The sequence below is a fragment of the Corvus moneduloides genome, chromosome 19, assembly GCF_009650955.1.
Source record: "Corvus moneduloides isolate bCorMon1 chromosome 19, bCorMon1.pri, whole genome shotgun sequence".
Taxonomy (NCBI): domain Eukaryota; kingdom Metazoa; phylum Chordata; class Aves; order Passeriformes; family Corvidae; genus Corvus; species Corvus moneduloides.
Window position 1 is genome coordinate 1,114,794 of NC_045494.1, and position 24,992 is coordinate 1,139,785.

At 66.1% G+C, this 24,992-nt stretch overlaps 2 protein-coding genes across 14 annotated transcripts in view; one reads left to right on the forward strand and one right to left on the reverse strand.

Annotated features, from left to right (window-relative positions):
- Positions 1-3,342, forward strand: part of BAIAP2 (BAR/IMD domain containing adaptor protein 2) — a 39,684-nt gene extending 36,342 nt beyond the window's left edge. For all 5 annotated transcript variants that reach the window (XM_032129432.1, XM_032129430.1, XM_032129437.1 and 2 more), the window contains one exon: positions 1,341-3,342. Coding sequence is in view for 3 of the 5 variants with exons in the window: in XM_032129430.1 (XP_031985321.1) it covers positions 1,341-1,410 (70 nt within the window). In the remaining 2 variants the exon portion in view is untranslated. The remainder of the gene's footprint in view (positions 1-1,340) is intronic.
- Positions 1,436-24,129, reverse strand: AATK (apoptosis associated tyrosine kinase). Of its 9 annotated transcripts, none has more exons than XM_032129418.1 (14): positions 24,015-24,129; positions 14,210-14,343; positions 13,134-13,275; positions 12,237-12,316; positions 12,004-12,122; positions 11,412-11,499; positions 11,174-11,307; positions 10,433-10,517; positions 9,642-9,781; positions 9,367-9,516; positions 6,205-9,286; positions 5,915-6,083; positions 5,482-5,718; positions 3,180-5,301 (listed from the first exon to the last, which is right to left on the reverse strand). In XM_032129418.1, the coding sequence occupies exons 1-14, from the start codon at positions 24,097-24,099 to the stop codon at positions 5,273-5,275; spliced, it is 4,674 nt and encodes a 1,557-aa protein (XP_031985309.1). In that variant the 5' UTR covers positions 24,100-24,129; the 3' UTR covers positions 3,180-5,272. The 9 variants fall into 9 exon arrangements, 7 of the variants coding, with proteins under 7 accessions (XP_031985309.1, XP_031985310.1, XP_031985313.1 ...); XM_032129419.1 differs by having other exon boundaries at positions 9,642-9,763; positions 24,015-24,128; XM_032129422.1 differs by lacking the exon at positions 24,015-24,129 and adding an exon at positions 16,740-16,816.
- Between the last annotated feature and the right edge of the window lie 863 nt (positions 24,130-24,992).

Here is a 24,992-nt window from a genome sequence, read left to right on the forward strand (position 1 = left end):
AGCCCCGGGTGACTCATCAAAGCAACTTTTCCTCTCCCTCCAGTCCTGAAAATCTATTTTGGCTTCCTGGGAGGGAAAGTGATCTAAGCATCTGCATTAATTAGGTGTGAAATTAATTACCCTATTTTTAAGCAAAAGTCATTTATCTTTTAAGGAAAGAAAAAGTGAACGTGGAGAGGTGAGGGGTAGCAGAGAGAGGGCCAGGAGCTGACAGTGAGTGCCCGTCCCAGAGGGGTGGAGGTCCCAGCATCTTCCTTCTCCTCTGGGAGGACATTCCAAAGCTTCTGGGGACATCCCAAAGCTGCTCGGTCCAGGTGCACATGGTAACCATAGCACTTTACCTGAACCCACGTCAGGGGGAGCAGGGCTGTGCCCCCACGGTGGGTGACCGGCCAGCAGCCCAGCTGTGGGGCCTGATGGGGGGGGCTGTGGCCATTGCTTCCACTGGGGACAGGAGAAGGATTCTGTGGCTCCCTGGGGAGGGAGCAGACAAGACCGAGGGGCTGCAGGGAGGACAGGGGGCTCCTTGGTGGCTCCTTGCCTGGTGCATGTTCAGACCCGATGGCCCCAGGCAGCCAGAAGGACCCCCAGAGCTGCCCACACCCTCCTGGAATTAACTCCTGCTGGGAGAGGACAGAGAGGATGACCTGGAGAGGGGTAAGGCTCCTTCTCCTGTGACCGCTCCCCGTGCCAAGGCAGTCCTTGTACCCCATCCTGGCCAAGTGACAATGGCAGCCGGAGGGTGCTGGGGACACCCCAGGTAGGTGAAACCCAAGGTCAGCCTCTCTGGGCTCTGATGAGCTCATCCAGGTGTCCTTAGTGTCCCACACTCTTCCTCTTGGATATTAACTTCTCCAGAGGCAGCACAGGGCTCTGCAGGGAGCTGCCAGCTCTGCCCGTGGCCAGGAGGTGAAGCCATAACCCCCTGCTCCCCAGAGCAGCGTGGTGCAGAGCTGGGTGATCCCACAGTGCTCCCGTCTGTGGGAACTGTTTGAGTCCAGCCTTGGAGGAGGCTGGAGCAGCCTCACCAGCCCTGGCCCCCCGTGGCATGCCCAGCTTTAGGCCGAAGGAGAGCGAGGTAGGAGAACATCCCACTGCAGCTCGGCTCATCTCTGACCCACCACAGCTTAGTTGGGAGAGGAGCTGAGGAGTGGGGGCAGCTCAGGGAGTGGGGGCAGCTGGCTGGGGGCTCCACAAGGCAGAGCTTTCCCAGTTTAACCCCTTCCCAAACGCTGCTGGTCCCAGGGTCTCGCCAGTCGCCGCTCGCTGTGCCGGTGCCCTGTCCTCTCCAGGCCTCCACCCCCCGTTAACTCTTCCTTCCTCTTCCTCTTCCTCCACAGGAACCCCTTTGCCAACGTCCAGCTGAAGCCAACGGTGACGAATGACCGCTCGGCTCCGCTCATCAGCTGATCCGGGAGCGCTGGCGCCCATGTGGCACTCGCCACCTCCTCATCCTCCTCATCCTCATCCTCATCCTCGCCGCTGCATGTCCAGCTTCCCAGGACTCCATTTTTAGGCGGAATTTATTAATCCTGCTGCTTTGAAAGCCAAAGGCTCAAGCTAGTGCCCTAGTTCTCTCTTCTCTAGACTCCCTCGGTGGCAGAGGGTCACAGCGCTGCCATGCCACCTGTCCTTTGCCTGTGCTAACAAGCGTGGGGGCAGCACTTCCCGGAGTCAGAGCAGCATGTCCCAGAGCTGGGGTGGCTCCCAGGCTGAGCAGCAGCTTGCTGTGGGTGGAGAAACGGGCTCAGCTGGAGAACAACTCTCCGTGGGCTCACAGCACTCCAGTGGGGCAGCAATGGCAGAGGGGACACGGTCCCCCTGCTCTCCCTGCCCGGACGGGAGGGACCCCGAGGCCAGGCACGACACCGGGATACCCCGTGCAAGCCAGGGAATGGTGGGAGCTGTAGGCAGCTCCCAGGCTCCCACCAGACCCCGGCTGCCCACCCTGTGCTCCGGGCTGGGACAGGGCAGTGGGTGCCAGCACTGCAGCCCCCCCCTGGGACGGGGTCAGCTCCGGTCCCAGAGCTTCCTGGTAGGGAAGTACGGTACTGCTGTAAAATATAAGCTAGGAAAAAACCACTTGTGGAGGTGAGGGCAGTGTGTGAGTGAGCCTTGGGGTGCCTGGGGCCGGGGTGCCCCTGCTCCCTGCAGACGGGAGCTCCCATCCGGACCTCTTGCTTGGCTGTTTGCTCTTCCTCTATTCCTAGGGCTGCATGAGAGAGAGAGATAGATAGAGATAAATATATATAAATATATATATACACACTTGCTAAGCTTAGTGCTGGGGGTGCCCACGAGCAAGGTGGCTCCCACAGCGCTTCCCGCAGCTCCTGAGTGACCAGGGTCACATCCTTGCTCCAAAAACTGGGAGAAGAGGGTTTCCAGGCAGGAACTGTGTCTCCCACGGGTGAGGGGTTGAACCCAGAGTTTTTGCTTTTTCCGTTGTATTTCTGATTTTGCACTTTCTGATCACTGGTGCAGCACGTCCTGGTCCCCCCAGCCCGGGCAGTGGTGCTTGGCTGGGCACTTGGCCGGGCACAGAGTGTCCCCAGCCCAGGGGGCTCGGTCCCAGTCGGATGTGGTGGCTCATCTCTCCCGTGTCCCCTCCAATGGGTTTTCCAGCTCCACTGCAGGAACAGCTTCTCCTGTGACCGCCCAGGCTCCAGCTCTGCACGAGGGTTCCCTGCTCCACAATGTGCTTCCTTTTCCTCTCCCGTGCCTCCTCTTCCTCTCCCAGGGCTGGAGCAGATGGGTGGGGGCCACACAGGGCAGGGGCGAGGGAAAGGGCTCTGCTGGCATGTGGGGCAGTGGGTGGGGGAGGGCTGGTGGTCACAGCCCAGGGTGGGGACAGGCCCGGGGTCCCCTCGGCCACTGCGGTGTCCTCTTCCACCCCCGTGCCAGGGGCTGTCCCCCTGGGCCCCCCAAGCTGCCACCCTGGCTCCAGCCAGCCCCCGGGGGCTTCGCTGCACCTCCTGGCTCGGTGGCACCTGCAAGACGTAACCTGAAATAATTTTTTATGAGAAAACGTAATTGATGAGCGATTCAGCCTCCCCCAGCCCTCCCTCCTGCAGCGTTTTCCCTGGCCAGAGGCTCCCGCCTGGCCCCGGAGTGTGGCCGGGGCCCTCCCGAGCTGGCTCCATCCTGGGTGCTGGGCAATGATCGGGGCAGGAAACGGCTTAAGATATTTTAAAAACTTTATTATTGGCCCGATGAGATTTGACACACATGCTGGGAGCTGTATGGAAATCAGCACTGATAAAAAATACAGCAATTATGACCCGTATTGAGAAAATAGACCATGTAAGAAGAGCCTTTCTATTAAAAAAGTTACCCAAGCCACAGCTCTGTCCTCATCCACCCTCCGGAGCCGGGACCTGCGGCGCCATAGACCAAACCCGGGGTGTGGGGTGGGGGCTGGGCCAGCACCCCTGGGTGCAAGGGGGAGCGGGGGGTGAGCAAACCCCCCTGTGGTGTTGGGGGGTGCAGGGAAGGGGGGATCGGGGTAGGAGGGTGGGTGCTGTGGGCATGGAATCCCGGGAGCATCCCAGTCCTGCATGGGCAGCACCCCTGGGTGCTGCACCCCAGGTCAGTGCAGGGGTGGCCCCCCTGTTGTTAAGGGTAAGGAAAAAGTTTGGGAGAATTGGGGTGGGGGCTTAAATAAAACACTTAAATAAAGCCCTAATTGCTTAGTAGGGGGAGGAACCAGCAGTGGGGGGTATGGGGTGGCATGGCCACCCTGGGGCTGGAGTTGGGGTCTCCTTGGGCCCTGGCTGTGCTCCAGATGGAGAAACAGCCCCTGGCCCCCCACAGCAGCCTCCTGAGCACCGGCGCTCCAGCTGGGATACAGCTCCAGGCTGGGCTGGGCTGGCTGTGGGAGCGGGTGGGAGAAGGGTGGGTGAGTGTGGGGACAGGTCTACCAGCACCGGGCTGGGACCCATCGCAGTGCCAGGCTGGGGTGGGGACACGCTCATCCCGTGGGTCCTGGTGCCAGAGCTGTGTCCAGCCCAGGGTGGGATCATCCTGTGGCACGGAGTAGAACCCCTGGCACCAGCCCCATCCCACATGGGCGCTGTCTGTGCACGTGTCCCTGCACGGGGACACCCGTGTGCCCTCATCCCCCTACACAGGAGCCAGGACAGGGATGGGGGCTCAGGGGGGACATTTCTCACCTCAGGGTTTGGTCTATAGACCCCAAAAGGAATCAGCCCTGAATTCAAGGTTTCGCTCAGCTCCGCTTACTTCTATTTCCTTCCGGAAGCTGGAATTGCACAATTATCCTAAGCCTCGAATGAATTAAAAAAATAAAAAAACAAACAAACAAAAAAAAAGGAACAAAGAACCATGAGCGCGCCCCCCTCCCCCCCCCTCCCCGATATGTCTCTTTGGCAGCAATAACTTAAAATCGCGTCAATGTGAGTTCAGTCAACAGCAAGTTTTGGTTTTGGGGTGGGGTTGGGGTTGGGGTTTTTTAATCATTTTGTTTAGATACAAAAATAGTCAGGATGGCAGGTCCCGGTGGGGGATATTCCCCACACAACCAGCCCTCCACATGTGGATCCCCGCTACAATGGACAAGGGTTCCGCCAGTCCCCAGGGTCCCCAGCTGGGACTGATCCCTGCAAACCAAGGGAGGGGAGCTCCAAAGCCATGGGGACCACTCTGGGGAGCCAGTGGCACCCCTGGCATGGGGAGTGACATCCAGAGTGGCAGCAGCCAGTGGCCCCTCGGTCAGGAATGTCGTGGAATGCCTCTGGGGCAGCTGTGGGGCAGCCGTGGGGCAGCTGTGGGACAGCTGTGGGACAGCCAAGCTGCCACAAGGTGCAAGACTGAGCGCATGGCACAGGGAGGGGACAGCCCGGGGGAGAAGGGGTGTGGGGACAAACCGCCTCGGGGAGCACATGTGGGCAAGAAGCCAAGGGGGAACTTCACTGGAGGGGACACTCCGCAAATGTTAGCAAGGTCAGGGCACTACCCTTGAAACGCTATAATTTATATATATATATGTATATATATATATATAAGTGTCTATTTTACACGCACGCTCACAGCCACCCGCACACGCGCACGGCCGTCACCGTCACCCACCGCCTGGCCCCGCGGGGGCCGTGCCGGCCCCGCTCCCACTCGAAGCAGCAAACGAGTTCCTTCCGATAAAATCTGCCTAAAAACTGCCCGGCGGGGTCTGGGAGCCCACGGGCGGCCCCTGCGCCAGCCCCGCCGTCCTGCGCCGCCCTGGTGCCGGGGCAATGCCGGCTGTGTCCCGGCGGGCTCACTCCCGGTCGCCGTCTTCGCTGCTGCCTGCAAGGAGCAGAGAGAGCCATGAGAGGGTCCTGGCCCCCCGCGGGACACCCGGCCCTTCGCAGGGGTCACTGTCCCCACGGGGCACAAGGACAGGGTGTCCCGTGGCTCTGGGACATGGCAGCTCCCAGCAGGGACAGTCCTGGGCACCCACAGGGCAGCATCCCGAGGGGGACTCACCTCCTATGGAGTCCATGTCCGAGTCGGAGACGTGGGTGATGGAGAACCGGGACACTGGGGCGGGTGACACCGTGAACCGGGAGAACTGGATGGGCAGCACCTGTTTCTGTGCCGGCACCAGGGCGGGCAGGGCGGGCACGGCCGCGGGGGGCTCCGCCGGCGTCCCCGGCAGCGAGGCCACCAAGGACGGCTTCACTGGCATCAGCGGGAAGTCGTCATCCCACTCAAAGCCACCACCTGGGACACAGAGTGAGGGGGCTGAGCCCACTGCGAGGGTTCCACCATAACCTCTGACCCCATCACCCCGTAACTGGCCCCCCATCATCCCATAACCACTGTCCCCATGACCCGATAACTGCCTCCCCATCATCCCATAACCGCTATTCTCCCACCACCCCACAACCACCAGCCCCATGAGCTCCTGGTCTCTTACTCTCTTCCGAGGCGTTGCCATCTGAGGAGTCGTCGGAGGCTCCAAGCCTGTCCGTGGGGCTGGGGGGGCTGCCACTGGCAGGGGGCTGCCCCGAAGGCGAGGGGGGCTGCCCTGAAGGCAGGGTGGGCTCCGGGAAGCTCTGCTCAGCCAGCTCCCTCGTGGGGCTTTCCTGGGGATGGGGAAACAGCAGGAAGGAACCTCACTGGGGGCACGGCTGGAGATGGCTCTCACCACAAAAATGCCGTGGGGCCGTGCCCAGCACCCAGCTCTATCCCCCACAGGGCACCCACCTGGTCGAAGAGGTAGATGGTCACGTCATCATAGAAGGAGACAGCCTTTTTCTTGCGCTCCAGGTCCTCGCAGAAGGCCTCGGACAGCAGGCTGGGCATCTTGAGGAGGCTGCGCAGGTTCCGGCCACTCTGGCTCTCGGCCACCACGATGGGCACAGCTGCCGGCTCCTCCTCGCTCTCCTCGCTCTGCTCCTGGATGTTGTAGCAGCGCAGCTCCTCGTCCGACTCGTCGCTGTCTTCTGTGTCCTCCTCCTCCTCCTCTGGCTCCTCACGGCGCTCGGGGGCAGCCGGGGGCGGGGAGAGACCCGGGGGGGATTTGCCCCCAGGCAGCAGCGTGCTGGGACCCCCTGGTGCATCGCCCGCCCCAGTCCCCTCCAGGGGCAGGCCCAGGTCCCCAAGCCCCAGCGCGGGGGTCACAGTCTGTTTGTCCCCCACTGTGGCTCCCCCAAGTCCAGGGACGCCCTCGGGCATGCAGGTCCCTCCGAGAGCCGATGACTCCCCAGGGCTCACTGGCACCGGGGTCAAGAGGAAAGTCTTGGGGGTCACAGAGCCCGGGGGACAGGTGTCTGTGTCAGGGCGCGGGGGGCTGCCCGGCACCAGCCCCGTGCCAGCGGGGCTCTGCTCGGTGCCAGGTGCCTGCTCCGGCGCGCTCCCGGCCTCTGTCCCCACCCAGTCCCCCTCCAAAGCCACCGCCGCTGGTGTGGGCACTGCCACCGCGACGCCAGGCGCTGCCGGGGGGCTGCCGGGTGCCCCCGGCGGGTGCAGCGGGTCCTCTCCTCGTCCTATGTCCTGCGTAGGGGAGCGAGGACCCTCCTCTGCCTCCGGCGTGCGGGACCCATCGCTGTCCCCCTCGTCCTTGTGGCCGCGCTCGGCCTCGGCGTCGCAGTCGGAGAAATAGGCAGAGTCGCGGTAGGGGCTCTTCTCGGCCAGGCCGGGCAGCTCGGCCCCCGGGGCACTGGGCAGCCGCGTTTCAGGGCCCGGAGCCTCGCCGTCGCCCCCCGGCAGCCCCGGGGGCGGCTTCCCCAGCTGGCTGAAGGCTTCGGGCTCTCGGGGCTCGTGGGGCTCCTTAAGGACGAACTCGGGGGACTCGTTGTTCTCGGTGTCGTAGCCGCTGTCGAGGGCGCGGGCTTGGCCGGCGGGCGCGAAGGCGCCGGGGCTGAGCACCTCGCAGGAGCTGGCCGTGGAGGGGATGTCCAGCGACTCCAGCGAGTCCGGCGTCCCCACCTGCTTCTGCAGGGACCTGAGCGCCGGGGCCGCCTCCGCCCGCTCCGTGTATTCCCCGGAGAAGTCGGTGAAGACGCCGGAGGTCAGCTCGGCCGTGTCCTCGTCGCTGCCCTCGTCCACGCTGGGGAAGCTGCTGCTGGAGAACGTCTTGTCCGGCGTCCGGTCGGCGTCGCCGGCGGCACAGGCGCCGCTCTCGGCCACGGCCTCCGCGGGCACCGGCGCGGGCGCCTCGGCGGGCTCCGGTGTGGGCTGGGCGCCATCTGCGCCGGGCTCGCCGGGGGGGCCGGGGTTCGGGGCGGCCGTGCCAGCCATGGTGGGGGCGGCCTCCCCCGGCCCCGGCGCGGCGGGGGACAGCGGGCTGCGGGCAGGGCTTCCCGCCGCCGAGCTCTCCTCGGGCCGGGCATCGCGCGGGGCCCCCGGCGCAGGTGTCGGGGCCGCGGCGGGGCCCCAGGGCGCGGCGGGGCTGCCCGCCAGCGTGCCGGGCTGCGCGGGGCCGCAGGGTGATGAGTCACGGCCGTGCCAGGCCTGCCGCCGCGGGGAGGGCGAGCGGCACGGGGAGGAGGAGCCGCCGGCCATTGCGGGGGGCTGATCCTGCCGCGGGCGGAGGAAGTCGTGTCCCGGCGGGGACCCCCCGAGCTGGGGCTGCCCGCGGGGCACTGTGCCCAGCGGCTTGGCCATGAGCCCGCGGAAGGTGATCATGCGACGGTAGCACCAGCTGTCGCCGGCCGGGGGCTCGCGGGGGCTGCCGCTGCCGATGTTGTTGTTGGAGGAGCTGTTGGAGGCCCAGGGATGGCGCTGAGGCGGGGGGCTGGCACCGGGCGGGTGGGGGGCGCTGGGGGGGCTGTCCTCGCCCAGCTCCAGCGCCACGCAGTCCGGCGGGACCCCGCTCGGGCCCGGTGTCCCCCCGTACCCCGGGGGGCTGTAGGCGCAGTTCCCCGACGGCGAGACGCCCAGCGGGTCGGCAAAGACACCGGGCTGGAAGGCGGGGACGGGCCAGTCCTGGCTGCCCGGCTGGGGGGGCTCCTCCGCCAGCAGATAGCCCTCGGCCCCGTGGCTCGGGGTCGGCTCGTAGCCCCGCGGCTCCTGCCCGGGGCAGGGGTAGGGGTAGTACTCGGCGCACTCCCAGGAGCCCTCGCCCGCGGGCGCGTGGCCCAGCAGCGGCTCCATGCTCAGGGACACGGTGGGGCTGCCGTCCGAGTCGTAGGTGCCGCCGCCGCGGCCGCCCTGGGCTCTCCAGCAGGCCGGGGGGCGCAGGGCCCCGCGCTCGCCCGCCGGGCTGTAGGTGCACATGGCGTAGTCCAGCTCGGCGCTGCCCTCGCCGGGGCCCTCGATGCGGATGTAGTACTCGCTGCCCAGCGAGGGGCTGTGGGCGCCCAGTATGGGCACCACGCCGGGCACCGGCACCCCGGGGCAGCCGGACGCCTTGCACTCGTAGCAGGACGGGGACACCCCCAGGCTGAGCCCTGCCGTCGTGGCCGGGTAATAGAGGTCGTGGTAGCGGGCGGCGCTGCTGGGGCTCAGGGACCCCAGGGGGGCCTGGAAGTGCTCGGTCTTGGTGTGCTCCCACTTGTACTCGAAGTTGAGGCCATGGCTGGTCTCCATGACAGTGAGGATGTCGTCCCCGTCTGAGGGGAACCCGTCGGCTGAGAACTGCTCCAGCAGCGGGAAGGATGAGAGCTCGGGGCCGTGGTGGCTGCCGCTGGCGCTGCCGTTGGGCTTCATGGAATTCCAGCGCTTCTCGAAGTCCTCCTCCGCCTCTGTGGCCCCCTTGGCGCACAGGTAGGACAGCAGCAGGTGCACCTCCTCGGCTGTGGGGCGCTGCTCGGGCTGCAGCCAGCAGAACTGCATCACCTCGTACCTGCCGTGGGGAGCGGCCAGCGTCAGCCCGGCCCCCCGCCCGCGCCGCGGGGCAGGGGAGGGGTGGCTCGGGCTCCTCACCAGCGCTCCGACAGCGACAGCTTCAGCTGGGGCTTGGGCAGCTTCAGCTGCTGCTCCTTGATGGCGTAGGCCAGCACTTGGCGGTCGGAGTAGTGGTCGTAGGGCTGGCTGCCCAGCTCAAACAGCTCCCAGATGGTGACGCCCAGCGACCTGCGGGCACGGCGCCATGCTGGGGGTGCAGGGAGACCCCCACCCCGCCCCCGACCATTGGCCCCAAAACCACTCTGATGCATCCCATGAGGCTGCAGGCCCCTGTGCCCCCCAGAGTTGCTCACCAGACATTGCTGGCCTTGGTCTGGTCCACCACAAGCAGGTTGCCGTGCACCTCATCGATGAGCTCGGGCGCGATCCAGCGCAGCGGCACCCACAGCTGGTCGGCCGTCACGAAGTAGTCGTCCTGCCAAGTGTGCAGGGTCAGTACGAGAAGAGAACGTCAATCCATGGCGTCAGGGACCGGCCATGCCGCGGCACCACCCCCCCTGCATCCCCACTCTCCATCACTGCCCCCCATGCCCCTTAGTCCCCCAGATCTGCCCCCAGCCTGTCCTACTCTCCTCCTGGCACACACTGTCCCTTGTTTCCTCCCCTCCTTCCCACCTCTGTCCCTCTGCTGCCGCATCCGAGCCCCTCCAGACCTCCAGTTTGGCAATCCCAGCTCTGCCAGGAGCCATGGGCAAACTGGAGCAGGGCAGAGAGACAAATGGACGGGTGGGCAATGCCAGGCTGTGCTGGCAGCTGCCCCAGGGAGCTATCGCTGGCAGAGGGGCACGTCCAGACCAGCCCAGGAAGTGTCACCCCATTGGGTGGGGGCTGGGGCACTCAAGGGGGAAAAAACCCTCTTTCGTCCTCGAGGGGCACACCGGGTGGCACCAAGGGTCCCTCACAGGGTGGTCTGAACCCCCCTACACCCCAGCAAACGCAGGGGTGCCCCGACACGGCTGGGGAGGAAGGATGTGGGGGTGGGGGTAAAGCTCAGTACAGTCTGTGCCAGGGCGGGTGTACGTGGGGATACTGCGGGGTCCCGACGCGCGGCCCCCAGCCCCCTCCTCCCTCCGACCAGCCTTACTTTGTACTTGCAGTGCGAGAGCCCGTAGTCCCCGATCTTCACAGTGAGGTCGGCGGTCAGGAGGCAGTTCCGCAGGGCCAGGTCACTGCCAAGCAAACCCGGAGCTGTCACGGGCACCGAGAGCTCGGGGGGCACCCGCCGGGGACCCGGCTGGGGCGACCGTGCGGCGGCGGGGCCGTTCCCTGCCCGGCTCCGGGCGTGCCGATAACGCGGCTGCCAGTGCACAGCAGGAATGCCTGCGCGGCCCCAGCTGCGCCGCTGTCCGTCCGTCCATCCGTCACACGCCGAGCCAAGCAGAAGGCGGCTGTTCCCGGGCAACGCGAGCCCTGGCACGGGGCCGGGCTCCCGGGCGGCTGCTCCGGCACGGGGCGGGTCATGCAGCCGGGGCACGGGCGAGATCCCCGCTGCAGCAGGGACCACCGAGGCCGGGCTGCCCTAAGGGAGTCCCTCTCCAGCACAGCTGGGGGCCCCATGTCCCCGTCCCACAACTGGGGCACCCTCGTGGGGACTCACCTGCAGAGCCAGGCTCGGGTGGGGACACTCCGGTGGCCCCCGATGGCAGCGCACCCCCTCCTCAACAAAATCACTGATGCTGGAGTCTCCGTCTGCAACTCACTCAGCACCAGGATATTGTTGGGCAGGAGGAGCAGTGGTGGGGCAGGAACATCGGCACCTTGGGAACCCTCCCATCCAGACCCCGCACTCTTCCCCAGCTCTCCCCGGAGCGCCGGGCCAGCCTACCTGTGGATGTAGTTGTTCCTGTGCAGATGCAGGACACCGCAGGCCACCTCGCACGCCATCCTCTGCAGGGTCAGCAGGTCCGGGGTCATGGCCTCGGCCCCCCGGCAGCTCCGCAGGTACCCCTTCAGGTCACCCTGCGGGCAGTGCCACTGTCACCCTCTGCGGCACTGGGCTGCGGGGGCTCGGCCGTGCCCAGCACCCCCGGGGGCACTGGGGGAACGGGGGCACAGGGACTCACCAGCGGGCAGAACTCCATCACCAGCAGGTACGGGGTGACCTCGGCGCACTGGGCCAGGCACTGCAGCAGGTTGGTGTGCTGGAGGGCTCTGTGTGGGGCACAGCAACGGGGGCGTGTGGGCACCATCGCCCTGCCTGTGCTGGGACTGGGGTGGGAGGGTTGGTGGCAGCACCCTGGGAACCATCGCCCTTCCTGTGCCAGGGGCATGGCACCAGTCCCCCAGGAACCATCGTTCTGCCTGCACCGGGGCTGACACAGGGGCCGCCGGGAGCGGGTACCAGCATGTCCCAGCGCCCGGGATGTGTCACAAAGGGACATTTGTTCAGCTGTGCTGGGGCAGGAGCAGCCCCATGCCTCACCCTTGGCCCAGCTCTGCCCATGACCTCACTGCTGCCCCATGCCACAGCCAGCGGCTCCACACGGCCCCGGTCCTGCCACGATGTAGGGACAGAGCTGTGCTGCCCCAGAGCTCAGGTGGCACCTCCAAGGGGCAGCCACAGCTCTGCTCAGCAGCTGAAGGTGGCACGGAGTGGATGTGCCCCCATCCCACAGCATCCCCTCTCCCAGCACTGTGGAGTGACCCCAGAGGTACCTGTAGGGCTGCGCTTCCTCCAGGAACTGCATCTGGTCCTGCACGCTGGCACTCGCCTTCAGCTCCTTCACCACCACCTGGGTGCTGCTGATGCCCGAGTTCACCTCCCCCAGGAACACCTGGGACGAGGGACAGGCTCGTCCCTCTATCCACACCCCGAGCCCCCCTGGCACAGCCGGGGCCCCGCGTCCCACCGGGGTGGGGTGTCCGGGGGTCCCTGGCCCTGGGCTCACCTTGCCGAACCAGCCATGCCCGATCTCCTTCAGGTAGAGCAGGCTCTGCCGCCCCAGGTCCGCCGACTTGAGGAGCTGCACTGTAACAGAGCCCATCCAGCTGCCCGCATGTCCCCCTGCCCCCCGCCACACATCCCCCTGCCCACCTGCCTACGTTCCCCACCAGTCCCAGCCGAGCCCAGCTGTCCTCACCGTGCCACCTGGTGCCAGGCCCTCTGCCGCCCCAGGATGCTCCAGAGCATCCATCCCCAGGAATCCTGCATCCCAGGCATCCTCTTCTCCATGCATCCTCCCACGAGCAGGGGACGTGGGGTATCAGTGTCCCCAAATGGGATGGCAGCAGAGCTGGCTCCCTGCCCCTTCTCCTCCGCAGGATGTGCAGAGCCGAGCCCGGCACAGTGCTGGCATTTAGCCCCTTCCCAGCCCCCCCCGGCACAGTCCAGCCCCTCTGGAGCCCGTGCCAAGGGCAGGCAGCAATGGGGCCATTGTTGGTCCTCTCTGCCCTCCCCACTGTGGTCATTCTTTGGGCAGGGAGTGACAAGGGGACGGAGGGGGCACAACCAGGCACCCCCCACATTCCTCTCCCACTCACAGGCTTGTTTACACGGGACCGGGACTGGTGGATGTCACCGCTGAGGGTGCCCGTGTCCTGTCCCACCCCGGCGCTGCTCCCCTAGGCTGGGACACACACGTGCCTGGGGACAGGGACAAGGGACCCTTGCACAGGGAAACCCTGCAGCACTTCCCAGGGACCTCGGCTGCCTGTCCTTTGCCAGGGCTCTGCTGGAGCTGTCCCTCCACAGCAGGGGAGACCCAGCATCCCCACCTCACCCCGTGCCCCGTGATGAGAGACCCCCAATGGCGGCACACAGGGGCCCTGCCCCCACCCTGGCTTACCTGAGCGCCCCGGCTGCTTGGCCATGGGCAGGGACACCTTGGTGAGGGGCAGGACATAGACCTCGGGGCCATGCTGGGGGGCCGGCGAGCCCTGGGCGGACAGCTCTGTCACGTAGTCGTCCCCCTCAGCGTTCTCAAACTCCTGGTTCAGGGGTGCAGGGGGTGACACACCGAGCGGAGACAACTGACCCCATGGGTTCCCCGCTGCTGGCAGTGCCCCGCACACCCCTCTGCCCCGATGGGCTCATGGGGGCCCCGAAATCCCACCCGCCCTACAAAGCACCCTGCCCCCACAGGGGAAGGCACCCGCTCCCCACCACCCATCCCGTTACCTGTCTGTACCACCCCGGCAGCCCCCGGCTCCCAAAAGCCGCCCGGGCGAGCAGGTAGGCGACGGTGAACATCTCGCCCTGCCAAGCTGTGCCTCATGGCGCTGCCGCCACCCCCAGCACCGCACCGTGTGCCATGTGCCACCGCGTGCCATGCGCCGCGTCCTGCCGGACACCGGCCGGGCCGCGCGCCCCTAAATACCCAGTGCGGGGGCACCAGGGGTCACTGTCCCCCCCGGCACGGCGAGGTGCTCCAGCGGTGTGGGACGTTACACAACACCCGGCGTGTCCCCCCCAGCCTGACCCCCTCCCGCCGCGGGCGCCACAAGCCTCCACAAAAATCTCAGCAATTAGGGAAAAAGCGTTTTCTCGGCACATTCTGTGCCTGTGAGGTCAGGGTGCCTCCCACCCTCGGGGGCGTGCGGGTGGGACCGGGCCCTTAACCATGGCGTGGCCTGGCCCGGCACGGAGCCGCGAGCACGGATGGGTCAGGATACGACCCCCAGTGATCCTGAACCCCACAGATCCCTGCTCTGAGGAGCTGGCATCCAGGATACAACCCCCAGTGTGCTGAGCCCCGCAGCCCCCGGCAGGCAGTGAGGGGCTGAACCCCTCCCTCCAAGCACTGCTGTCCTGAGCCGGGACATCCTGCCCCGGGAACCTCCGGACACCTCCATCCCTTGACAGGTCCCTGGGAAGAACCCCCCGCCCTGGCCTGGAGAACCCACCCCCAGCCCCTCAGCTCACCTTGAAGCCAATGTCCCCCTTCTTGCAGCACAGACAGGCCAACATGAGGAAGATGAAGGTGAAGAGCCCCGAGAAGGAAACGGCCACAACGGCCAGCGAGGAGGACCAGGAGAGCTCGCTAAGGGGGGTGCCGTCTGTGGGGACATGAGGTGGTCAGGGCAGGGGGCTGGGGGCACCAGGGAGGGGTCAGGCTGTGCCAGGGGGTCCTGCCTCGGTGGGGGTCCTGGGATGTGGGGGCACACCAGGGCTCACAGAGGCTTTGGCAGGGAGCACTCGGTGCGGGCGGGGGTCCCAGTGTCTGTGTGCCCCCCTCAGTGAGGAGCCCAGGAGGGACCCCCCAGAGCCCAGGCAGGACCTGCATGGGGGGTGCATGGTCCCCATGGATGCAGGGGGGCAATGACACCCCGTGGAGAGGAGCTGTACCAGCTCAAGGGTCCCAGGCACCCCCACCCAGCTGAGCTCCAGCCCTTGGGTTTGCCCCCCAGTGGGTTTGGCCACGGCGTGGTGGCATCCCAAGGCTGGTGGGACACTGCATCTGTGGGAGCTGGAAAGACAAGAATTTGGTCCCATGAGCCCCACACTGGGCCACTGGGCATGGGGAAGGGACATGGCTGCTCTGGCTGGGCACCGCATCCTCTGGGCACCAGCACACCCCAAATCCCAGCACCTGCCACCCCACTCCAGCTGTGCGGTGTCCCGTGGGGCGGCAGGGCACACGGTGGCCATGGTGGCAATGGTGGTGGCCGCGTCGCAGCTGCCCATCCCCAGCAGGCCCCGCTGCCAGCTGCAGCTGCCACATTACTATTCCGCCCGGAGCCTGCCCAAACAACCGGCGCCGTTGTGGTGGGAGCAGCCAGAAGGTCGTGGCTCTGCCAGCAGAGCCGGCCACCAGAGACCCCCACAGCCCCGCGGTGCCCGGCTGGGACAGGTGCCCTGTGCTCAACCGTGACCCGGGCACAGACCCCCACAGGGGCTGTGGTCCCTCCCTGGGTCACCAAGCCGGTGCCGAGCCCCTCGGGGATGCTCGTGGCGCACACGTGGCTCCAGCACGTGGACCACGGAGCATCCCTGTCCCTGTGCCCTGGCCATGCTGCCCTGCTGCAGAGCTCCACCACGGGCTCCCGTGTGTCCTTGAGACCAGCACCTGAAGGGCACCGGGGGCTGGGGAAGGTTCTGCTGCCCTGGGGGGCACTGGCAGCACCCGCTGCTCCCAGGCACTGCCCGGTACCACACGGAGTGGGCACAGAGCACCCCGGCTCCCGGCACAGCGGGGAGTGGCCCACGGCCCCACAGCCCAGCCGTGCCAGGGAGCAGGGAAGGAGCTCCAGAGCCATCTTCTGAGGCTCAGGATGCAAAGCCGAACCTGGGAGGAGCGGGGGGCGGCGTGCCCCCCCTTCCAGCTGGTTTCCATGGTGAACACACTTTGTACCGCCAACGTCACCATTTTCCCTGGATAGTGGGACAGCAAAAGAGAAAATGACTCACTGAAAAGAGCCTTTGAACGGCAACGGGGAGCAGAGCACGGGGACAGGAGCCTGTCCGAGGGGACCGTCAGCTGAGCTGCCCCTCAGCTCGGGAACTGGAGGTTCCCAAAGAAGACAACGGGCCAGTGAGAGCCAGCTGCTCCTGCCTCTGTTTCCCCACCTGCACAACCAGTGACCCGGGAGCCATGACCAGCAGCACCACTGCCATGACCCACTGGCACCTTCCCTCTCTGTACCCACAACAACAGCGTTGGGTGCAGTGATGGGAAGTGTGGCATCATCTCAGACGCCAAATTATCCCAAAACCAGGTCAGATGCACCTGCAGCAGCGGCTGCTGGAGCACTGGAGTGCAGGGAGCACCAGGACACAAGGGGCACCAGGGCACAGAGCTGGCTGAGTGCAGCCTGAAGTACCCCAGGACTCTCAAGAGAAACCACGGCCCCCAGCACATCCTGCCCTCCATTCCCAGGCTCTGCCTCCCGCTCTCCCAGCAGGAGCAAGGTCCCCTGGCACCGAAGCCATTCCCTCCCCTGGCCTTCCTCACCACAGGAGTCAGGCTGAGAACGGCCAGCTCGGTGCATCCCCCAGCACTGCTGCATCACTCGCAGCCCCCGCCACCCAGCGCCACCCAGCACCCAGCGACCCCGGCTGTGGCTGGGACCACCCGCCCTCCCCCGGCCAGCCCAGCGGGAGGGGACTGCGGGGGGGCGGTGGCGATGGGGCTGGGGGTAGCAGACAGGCCGCAGCTCCAGGGGCACCCGCACCAGCCTCACACCCAGCCCTGGCAGCCGGGAGCAGAAGGGCGACGGAGGAAGAGGGGGGATGCCGGATGCAGCGGGGTGCAGTGGGGTGCAGTGGGGTGTAATGGGATGAAGCGGGGTGCAGTGGGATGCAGTGGGGTGTAATGGGATGCAGTGGCGTGCAGTGGGGTGCAGCGGGGTGCAATGGGGTGCAGCGGTCGCCCTCCCACCCCACGGCAGCCGCCGCGCACCCGCAGCCGGCGCGGCCCCGCCCGCGCTGCGCCCCCCGCCTGTTGCTCGCCCACCCAGCGCAGGTCGCGGCCCCACCGCCGGCTCCGAGCCGGGACGGGGAAAGGCCGGAGTGTCCCGGTGCGGTGCCGGTCCTGCTCCGCCCGGAGCGTGCCCGTCCCTCCCCGCCTGTGCTGACTCACGTCCCCGGGGTGGCCGCGGCCGCCGGGCCGGCCATGGCCCCGCTGCCTCCGGCCGCCGGCGGGGCGATGCTGCGGCCGCCCGGCGATCCCGGCGATCTCGGCGGAGCCCGCCCGGCCGGCGGCGGCTGACGTGTGCGGAAGGGCCGAGCCGGGGCTCCCGCAGAGCCGGCGGCAGCTCGGGGCTCCCTGCCCGGGCGAGGCCACGGGCACAGGCACTGCCCCAGCTCCGGGGCACAGGGCACGGCACACCCGGACCCCGCTCCCACCGCGCCCCTCGCTGCAGGACCTGCCGCAAGACAGCCCGTGCCTCAGTTTCCCCACAGGTGATTCCCAGCTGCCCTGGGAGGGCTCGCAGGGTCATCCAGGAGGAGAGGGATGCTCTGGAGCCTTGGGAGCATGGTCCATACATCCCCCCTGCCCTCTCGCCGCCCACCGCGGACGCCAGGCTGGAAACATGTCAGATCCTGCTGGGAGAGGTTGGATTTGGGCAGGGAGAAGGGCAGGATATGGGCAGGGAACAATGCAAGATCGGGGCAGGGAATGGGCAGGATTCAGGCAGGATTGGGGCAGGGAATGGGCAGGATTTGAACAGGGAGCAGGGCAAGATTGGGGCAGGATTGGGATGGGATTTGGGCAGCATCAACCATTCATGTCCCTCGGCCCCTCTGGCCACAGGCTGCTCGCTCCCAGCCCCATCCGCTCTGCCGGTGCAGGCACGGCCCTGGCATCATGTTAATCCCTGTGTCCATGGGCAGCTTCCAGGGAAGCAATTTCACAGCCCACAGGACGCGCGCTCTGCTCACCCACACGCGCCCAGGCGGCACAAAACCCCCCGCTGCCATTTGCCGTGTGAGCGCAGGCTGGGCCTGGGGGCTGCGCAGCTCCGGGGAAACTGAGGCACCAGCAAGAACCAGGATGGCCCCGCTGAGCTGCGCCCCTGAGCCCGGATCCCCCTGCCACGAAAGCAGCCACGGAGCAGGGTGGGGGCCGGCAGTACCCACTGGTGCCAGCCAGGAGCTGGCACAGAGCCGGTACCCACAGCATCCTCCCCTGGGATGCCACAGGATCCTGGCACCCCTCGCAGTGGTACCCAGAGCCTCCTCCACCAGGCTGCAGTAGGATCCAGGCATCCCCTCACCAAAAGCAGGAGCAGGGAGCAGCACCCTTTATCCCCATCGCTGGAGACCTTTTCCCACCAGGAAGGGCCGGAGCCATCCGGGCAGCCTCTCTGGTGATTAATAGATCAGTTAATTGTGAATGCCAGGCACGCCTGGCTAATCCCTTCTCCTTCTGTATCTTTTAACGTGGCGTATTCCACCAAAAGGATGGATTCTGGCCTTCAATTCTGGTTTTTCCATCTTGGGCTGAAACAGCAGCAAAAAATAAATAGGTGGAAAATAACAGAAAATCATCCATCATTTTCTAAAGCAATGAAATAAAACCAAGGATTGTGCTAGGGACAGGCCAGGCTCCGGCGTTGCTGCGCACACACCACGCGTGTCAGCCTGATTAGGGACAAAAAATCAAGTTCCTCCATCAAAGCCTGCCCTGATGCAGAGCCAAGAGCCAACAATTCCCTCTGTTTCCACGGAAAATAATACTAATGTTATTACGATAATAAAATTATTATTATGCAATTCTAATAATACTCTATATTCTAATAATATATGGTAATAATATACTATTATTACATATAGCATATCAGTATTCTGTATGGAATGATATATAGAATTATACATGGAATTTCATATATTGTATTTTTATATGTAATTATATAGTCTATCCAGATTATAGAATGGTTAGAATTATAATAATACATTGTAATTTAAAAAAGAATAACATGAAAGACATGCAAATCAAGCTCAAATTGATTATTGAAACTGAATTCTCGTGCTTGGTGTTTTAACTGAGCGCTGAGTGGGGGCTGTGAGGCCCATCCCACACTGTCCAGGCAAACCCGCTGTCCTGAGGGACAGGGAGGGGTTTCGGTGTCCGGGGGGAACATCCAGCCCTGCCCTGACAGGGATCCCTCCCCGGACCCCGGGAACGCCGTGCCGGGGGCAGTGCCGTGCCAGGGGCAGTGCCATGCCAGGGGCAGTGCCGGGCACATGGCACGGGCCACGCCGAGGCTCTCGCAGAGCCCAGCAGCGTTTACGTAACAGCGGGAGCGGCAGCACGAGCGGGGCGGCCTATTTATATCCAAAATGCTCAGCGCCGTTATGAAACGAGGAGCTCTGGCTCAGGAGCGGGGCCGGGGAGGAGCAGGGCCCGAGCAGGAGGCGGCCGAGGGGCGAACGGGCAGGGGGTGCCCCATGGGACAGGCAGGAAGCCAGGCTCAGGGTCTGGCTCTGCCCACCAGCACAGCCCCGAAAAGCTGGCACAGCCCAGATCCCACTGCCCCAGCCCCTGGGGCCGCAGGGAGCAGGGCTCGGCATCAAGGATGCTCAGGGCACTGAGTTAGGGGATGCCTGGCACCTCCCTGCCCCATGTCCACCCTCAGGTCAGTCCGTGGTGCCCAAATCACCTGTCACCCTCAGGCACGGAACACACAGACCAGGGTGACTGGAAAATCCCTCCTTTGCCATAGGGATGGCAGCAAGGATGGCTGAGGGCGGGCACAGGGCACGGGTGAGCAGCACACAAGCACACAGGTATTTTGGGAAGGTGACGGGCTGTGGTGGCCCGGCAGCAGGACATCCTGGCACAGCTGGGACAGGAGCCTGGGAGCTCATGGACCCCCTGCCCAGCCAGGCGGGCAGTGCTGTTCCACTCACTGTGTTTGCCCAAACTGGAATTTTCCTTCGCTCCAGTAATTAAACGGCATCAACCCCGCTGCTGGCACCAGGCTGCAGGGAGGACGTGGACATTCCTGGCAGAGGGGAAGGGACGGGAATCGGGATCCCCCCAACAGTCTGGGCTGCGGGACAGTGGCTCTACGGGAAATCCTGGACCTGTTCCCATAACTCCAGTGCTCAGCCCTCCCAAACCCGCCATCCCCACATCCTCACTGTCCCTTGGCCAGTTCTGAGCTCCACTATGAGCCTGGCACCAGCCCTGGGGCATCCCAGGATGCTCCATGTCCCCCCAGCATCCCCGGCCATCAGGGCCTGGAGCAGCTCTCAGAGCTTGGCCGACAGCAACGATGGCAGTGGCCACCCTGAGACGGCTGCGCCACGCTCTGATGGTGCTTCCCGGGCTGTCAGGGGGATTAATGCCCACAGGAGATTTATTTTCCTGCCAGTGGGCATGCTGAGTCAGCACAGAGCAGCTCCTCTCCAGGCCAGCCCTGTCACCCCCCAGCCCCACGACACAGCCCCGTGGGGTCCCTCTGGTTCAGCCCAGCCCCGGGAGAAATTCCCACTGGGGATGTGAGGGGGCACTTGCTGGGGCAGGAGAGCATCTGGAGCCAAGCCCAGCCCTGCAGCAGCATCAGCGCATGGCCAGGACCACCATCCCTGCATCCCACCACCCCACCATCCCTGCATCCCACCATCCCTGCATCCCACCACCCCACCATCCCTGCATCCCACTCTCCCACCATCCCAGGCAGTGGCCCCCAGCACCTCTTCACTTGCCAGATCGGTGCACCACAGGGTGGGAACAGGCTCAGCCATGGCACCAGAGCAGCCCAGCTGCCCCTTTGACCCAAATCCTGGGATTTTCCAGCCCAGCAGTGGGATGGAGATGACGTCACACCAACAAGGCAAAACCTGGGATGCTGCCTGACTACAGACAGCAAGGACCAGGCAAGACCCCGCTAAACACAGACCCCTGCTGGATGTGGACCCCTTGGCTTAACCCACACCTGGCACCACGCTGGCAGTGCCCTTCCTGCCCCACATCCCCTCTGTCACCGGGGTGCCAAGGCTGGGCTGAAGGCGCACGGCAAGGGGGGCACCGGAGCCCTGCTCTGGCTGGGAGGACGCGGCGCCAGGGAGGGCAGAGCCACGGGCTGCCCCGGCACAGGGTGTCCCAGGCAGGGCCGGGAGTGCGGGCAGGGAGCCCATGAGTCACAGCCCCGCTCTCCCCGGCAGCGCTGGGCCCTTTCAACCCTGGCTTATTAATTTCTCCTAATTGGCTTTGACAGGGATCGGTGTCAACGTTCCAGAACACACCCGCCCGTGTGCATGGGGCAGGAGGGAGAGCGAGGAGGAGGGAGCAAATTGGCACCCTCAGGGAAGAGGATCCTGGCTCTGTCCCCTCATTGAGCAAGGTGGGGCCTGGCTGCCCTGTTCTGCTGGGCCAGCGTCATTTCCTGTGCCAGGCAGGGGGTTTGCCACATGCCACCCCACTGCTGCCTGATCCGGGCATCCCTGTGGGCACCGGGAGTGCCACACATCCCCTGCCTGTGTGCCCAGCTCCTGCTGCCCTCCAGCCCGGAGCTCCATCCCCCAGTGGGAAACATATGGCAAGACGGGTGAGGTGCTGCCACCACTGTCACCTCCCACCCGAGGAGCTGCCACTGCCCTGCCCCAAACCCCCTTTGCGTGTTCAGTCCTAAAGGCACCTTTCCCCCTGCATGGCCTGGTTGGTGCCAGGGGGTGCCTGGCCCCAGTTTGGGTTGCCAGGGTCCTTCTGGCTGCTATGGCCCCTTTGCCACCACAGTCCCCCAAGTCCTTTCTCATCCTTGTGCCAGGAGCAGTCAGTGGTGCCGGACATGGAGCACCAGCACTCGCCACGCTGTTGTCACTGGGAGGCCTGGGGCAGTGGGTGCCAGGTGGGCCCAAAACCACAGGGCTGGGGGGACCCCCTGCCCTCCCTTTTCCTCGACTCCCCAGGGTGGAGAGTGGGCACCCAATTCCCATGGGAAGCCCAGGAGATGTGGGATTTGCATTGGCAGGCAGCGTGGCCGTGCCTCTTGCTGGTCGTGCTCTGCTGCTGGCTCCAGTGCTCTGTGTGGGACCAGCTCCAGGCCCGGCCCAGGGATGGGGAAAGCAAGATGGGAACCACGAGGCTGCGGGGCTGGGCCCCTCCCCAAGAGCCCCCAGCACCTGGAAGGGAATGAATCCCTGACAGAGCTGGCACAGCCTGTCACAGGTGTTGGGACAAGGCAAAAGCAGCAGGTGAGGCTGGAACACGGGCAGCTGCACTGGCATATTCCTCTGCCACCTCCACCCCAGGTGACACCGCTGTCACTGTTCCATGCCACCAGGCCATCTATGGCCCAGCTTCAACAGCAGTTGCTTCCAGCCATGCATTTCCAGGGAATGTGGGCCCAGGAGGAGATGCTCCCCTCAGCAGAACCAGAGCACTTGGGCCTCTCCTGTCCTGTCCCAGCTGAGGTGCCATCGTGCCCTACAAACTGCTTCCCCCTCTTCCTCACCGGCACAAGTCAACCCCAACAAGGGAGCCAGGCTGGCACAGGCAGCCACGATGCCACACAGGCAGGAGCTGCTGCCACATGGACTAAATCCACGAAGCCGTGAAATCCGGAATCTGGTTTGTTCCCCCCTCTAATTCCTCTCCCGGAGCTGGTGGGTGGCAGCTGCACGGCAGCGCCGAGCCCTGGGCCTGGCAGCACAGTGACAGGCAGGGCTGGGAACAGGGCTGAAGGGTTTTTAAACCAAACCCGCATTGAGAACCCCCAGGCTGTCAGGATTCGCGTGGAGCGGGAGCCACACCAAAAACCAAAGCAAAATCCCCTCAAGGGCTGAGCCGGGCAAACGGCTCCGTCCCGGCACTGCCACATTTTGGATGCAAATAACGAGATTTTAGAAGCAAATAACGAGCGGCTGGGGACAAAGTCCCCGTTCGGTGAGTCCTGGTGCGGCTCATTTCCAAATCCCCCCACGGATTCCGACCGTGCGCAGCCGGGGGAGCGGGAGCAGCGGAGGAAGGAGGGACCGGGAAGGCAGCGGGGAGGGATGCGGGAGCCCGGCACCGACAGCCGGAGCCTCCGGCACCACCGCCCCCGGCACGGGCACCGTTTCGCCGCCTTCTCGGTGCCGGACGAGGCGCCGGCAGCGGCGGGAGCCGCGGCACCGCCGCTCGGCTGCCAGACCCGACACGCGTTATCCCGAGCTGGTAAACAAAGGGCCGGAGCCGAGCGCCCGCCGGGCCCGCCGGACGCTCCCACGAGGGGTCCCGGTGCCCTCGCGGTGCCAGCCCCGCACCGGGAGGGACCCGAGGAGGCTGCGAGGGGCGGCGGTGAGGGGCGGCTGCGGCGGCCGCAGCCCCAAACACGCACCGCAGTCGCCAGCCCCGCGCTGCTCCGCGGCTGCAGCATCTTCCTGCAGCTGCGCCGCGGCCGGAACACGGCGCTTACATAACGCCTGCGCCCCAAAACGCCGCTGCCTTGCCCCGGCACCCCACCGAGCCCCGCCGGCTCCCCCAGCCCGACCGGGGACCCTCAGCCCCCGGCTCCCCGGCCGGCGCGTGTCTCAGGCGGCGGGGGCTCAGCCCCGGCGGCTCCGTCTTCCTCCCTCTCACCATCACCATCCTCCCTGTTGTTATTATTCCGTTTCAATCCCGGAGATGCCTTCAGAGGCAGCGCAGCCCCGGGATTCCTCCGCGCTCCAGTCCGCGGAACAAAATGCCGCCCGGCTGCGGCAGCGATCCCACCGCACCGCCACACCGGGGTGTCCCACGGCCACACCGGGGTGTCCCACGGCCACGCCGGGTTGTCCCACCGCCACGCCGGGGTGTCCCACCACCACACCGGGGTGTCCCACCGCCACGCCGGGATGTCCCACCGCCACGCCGGGGTGTCCCACCGCCACGCCGGGGTGTCCCACGGCCACACCGGGACGTCCCACCGCCACACCGGGACGTCGCACCGCCACACCGGGACGTCCCACGGCCACACCGGGATGTCACACGGCCACACCGGGGTGTCCCACCGCCACACCGGGGTGTCCCACGGCCACACCGGGACGTGCCACTGCCACACCGGGATGTGCCACCGCCACGCCGGGGTGTTCCCAGCAGCACACAGGGGTGCCACACCGGGTCGGGTCCGGCTGTCACATTCCCGGTGATGAGGGCGAGGGGATGCTCTGTCCGCGCTGCAGCGCGATGCGGGGATGCTCGTTCCCGGTGCACCGGGAGGGCAGCGCGGGCAGCTGATGCGGGGCTGAGCCGAGCCGGGCACACGGCGGAGCACCGGGGGAGGGGGTGCGGGTCCGTCAGCCCCGGGGCTGCGGCACTTACCGGGGTCGAAGTGGGAGCTGAAGGCGAGGCTGGGGCTGAGGAAGGCGGCCGCCATGGCAGCGGCGGCGGCGGGGAAGCGGCCCATGGCGCGGCGGCGGCGGGAGCCCCACGGCCGCCGGCTGCCGCTGGCCCCGCGCTGGGCACGGCGGCGGCGGCGGCGGCGGCGGCGGCGGCTCCTCCTCCATGGCGGCCCCGCGGCCCCGCGCCCCGTGCCCCGGGGAGGGGCCGCGCCGCCGCCGAGCAGCGGGACCGGGCGGGCGGGGGCGGCAGGTGGCGGAGCCGCAGCCCCGGGACCGCACCGGGACCCACGTTCCCCCCCCGCCCCGGGATGCGCAGCCGCCGCCCCCGCGCGGTCCCGTCGGGATGGATAGGGTCCGTGGGGACACCCAGGACGGGGACGGGACCCCCGAGGGGCAGCCGCCACCCTGGAGCGGGGCCGGGACCCCCCGAGCAGGGCCGAGACCACTCAAGGGCAGCCACCCCTCAGAGTGGGGACGGGATCCCCGGGAGCGGGGCTGGGACCCCTCAAGTAAGGAACTGCTCCGGTGCTGACCCATCCCGGGCACCGCCGGCTTCCCGGGACCAGGGATGGGGACAGGGATGGGAAACAGGGGCAGGATGAGCACCTCTGCCCCCAGCCAGCCCCTCACCCCCCCGCCAGCCCCCCTCCCACACACCCTGCACCCCATCTCTGCCCCCATGCCCCAACACGGCCTCAGCCTGCAGCCCCCCAGTCCCATCCCGAGGGGGAGCAGAGCCCCCCAGCCAGGCCCGTGGTGTGGGGTCCCCTTTGGGCTGGGAGGCTGCCCCTTGTGGGGCCCATGGCTCGGCCTCGTCTGCTCGACGCCACAGCCCTGGCACGTGGGAGTGTGCCCTCCAAACACAGGATGCTCCAAAACCTGGGAGTCCCAATTCCTTGGCAGGGAACATCCCACGGCTTCACCCACAACCCCTGGCAGCTCCCAACCAGAGCTTGGT

Coding starts and splice junctions, on each gene's coding strand:
- AATK (XM_032129418.1), bottom strand. CDS start 24,099: ATGGGCCGCTTCCCCGCCGCCGCCGCTGCCATGGCGGCCGCCTTCCTC. Junction 10,518..11,173: donor AGGAACAACTACATCCACAG/GTAGGCTGGCCC, acceptor TTTGCTTGGCAG/TGACCTGGCCCTGCGGAACT. Junction 5,719..5,914: donor TGGCAACGCCTCGGAAGAGA/GTAAGAGACCAG, acceptor TCTGTGTCCCAG/GTGGTGGCTTTGAGTGGGAT.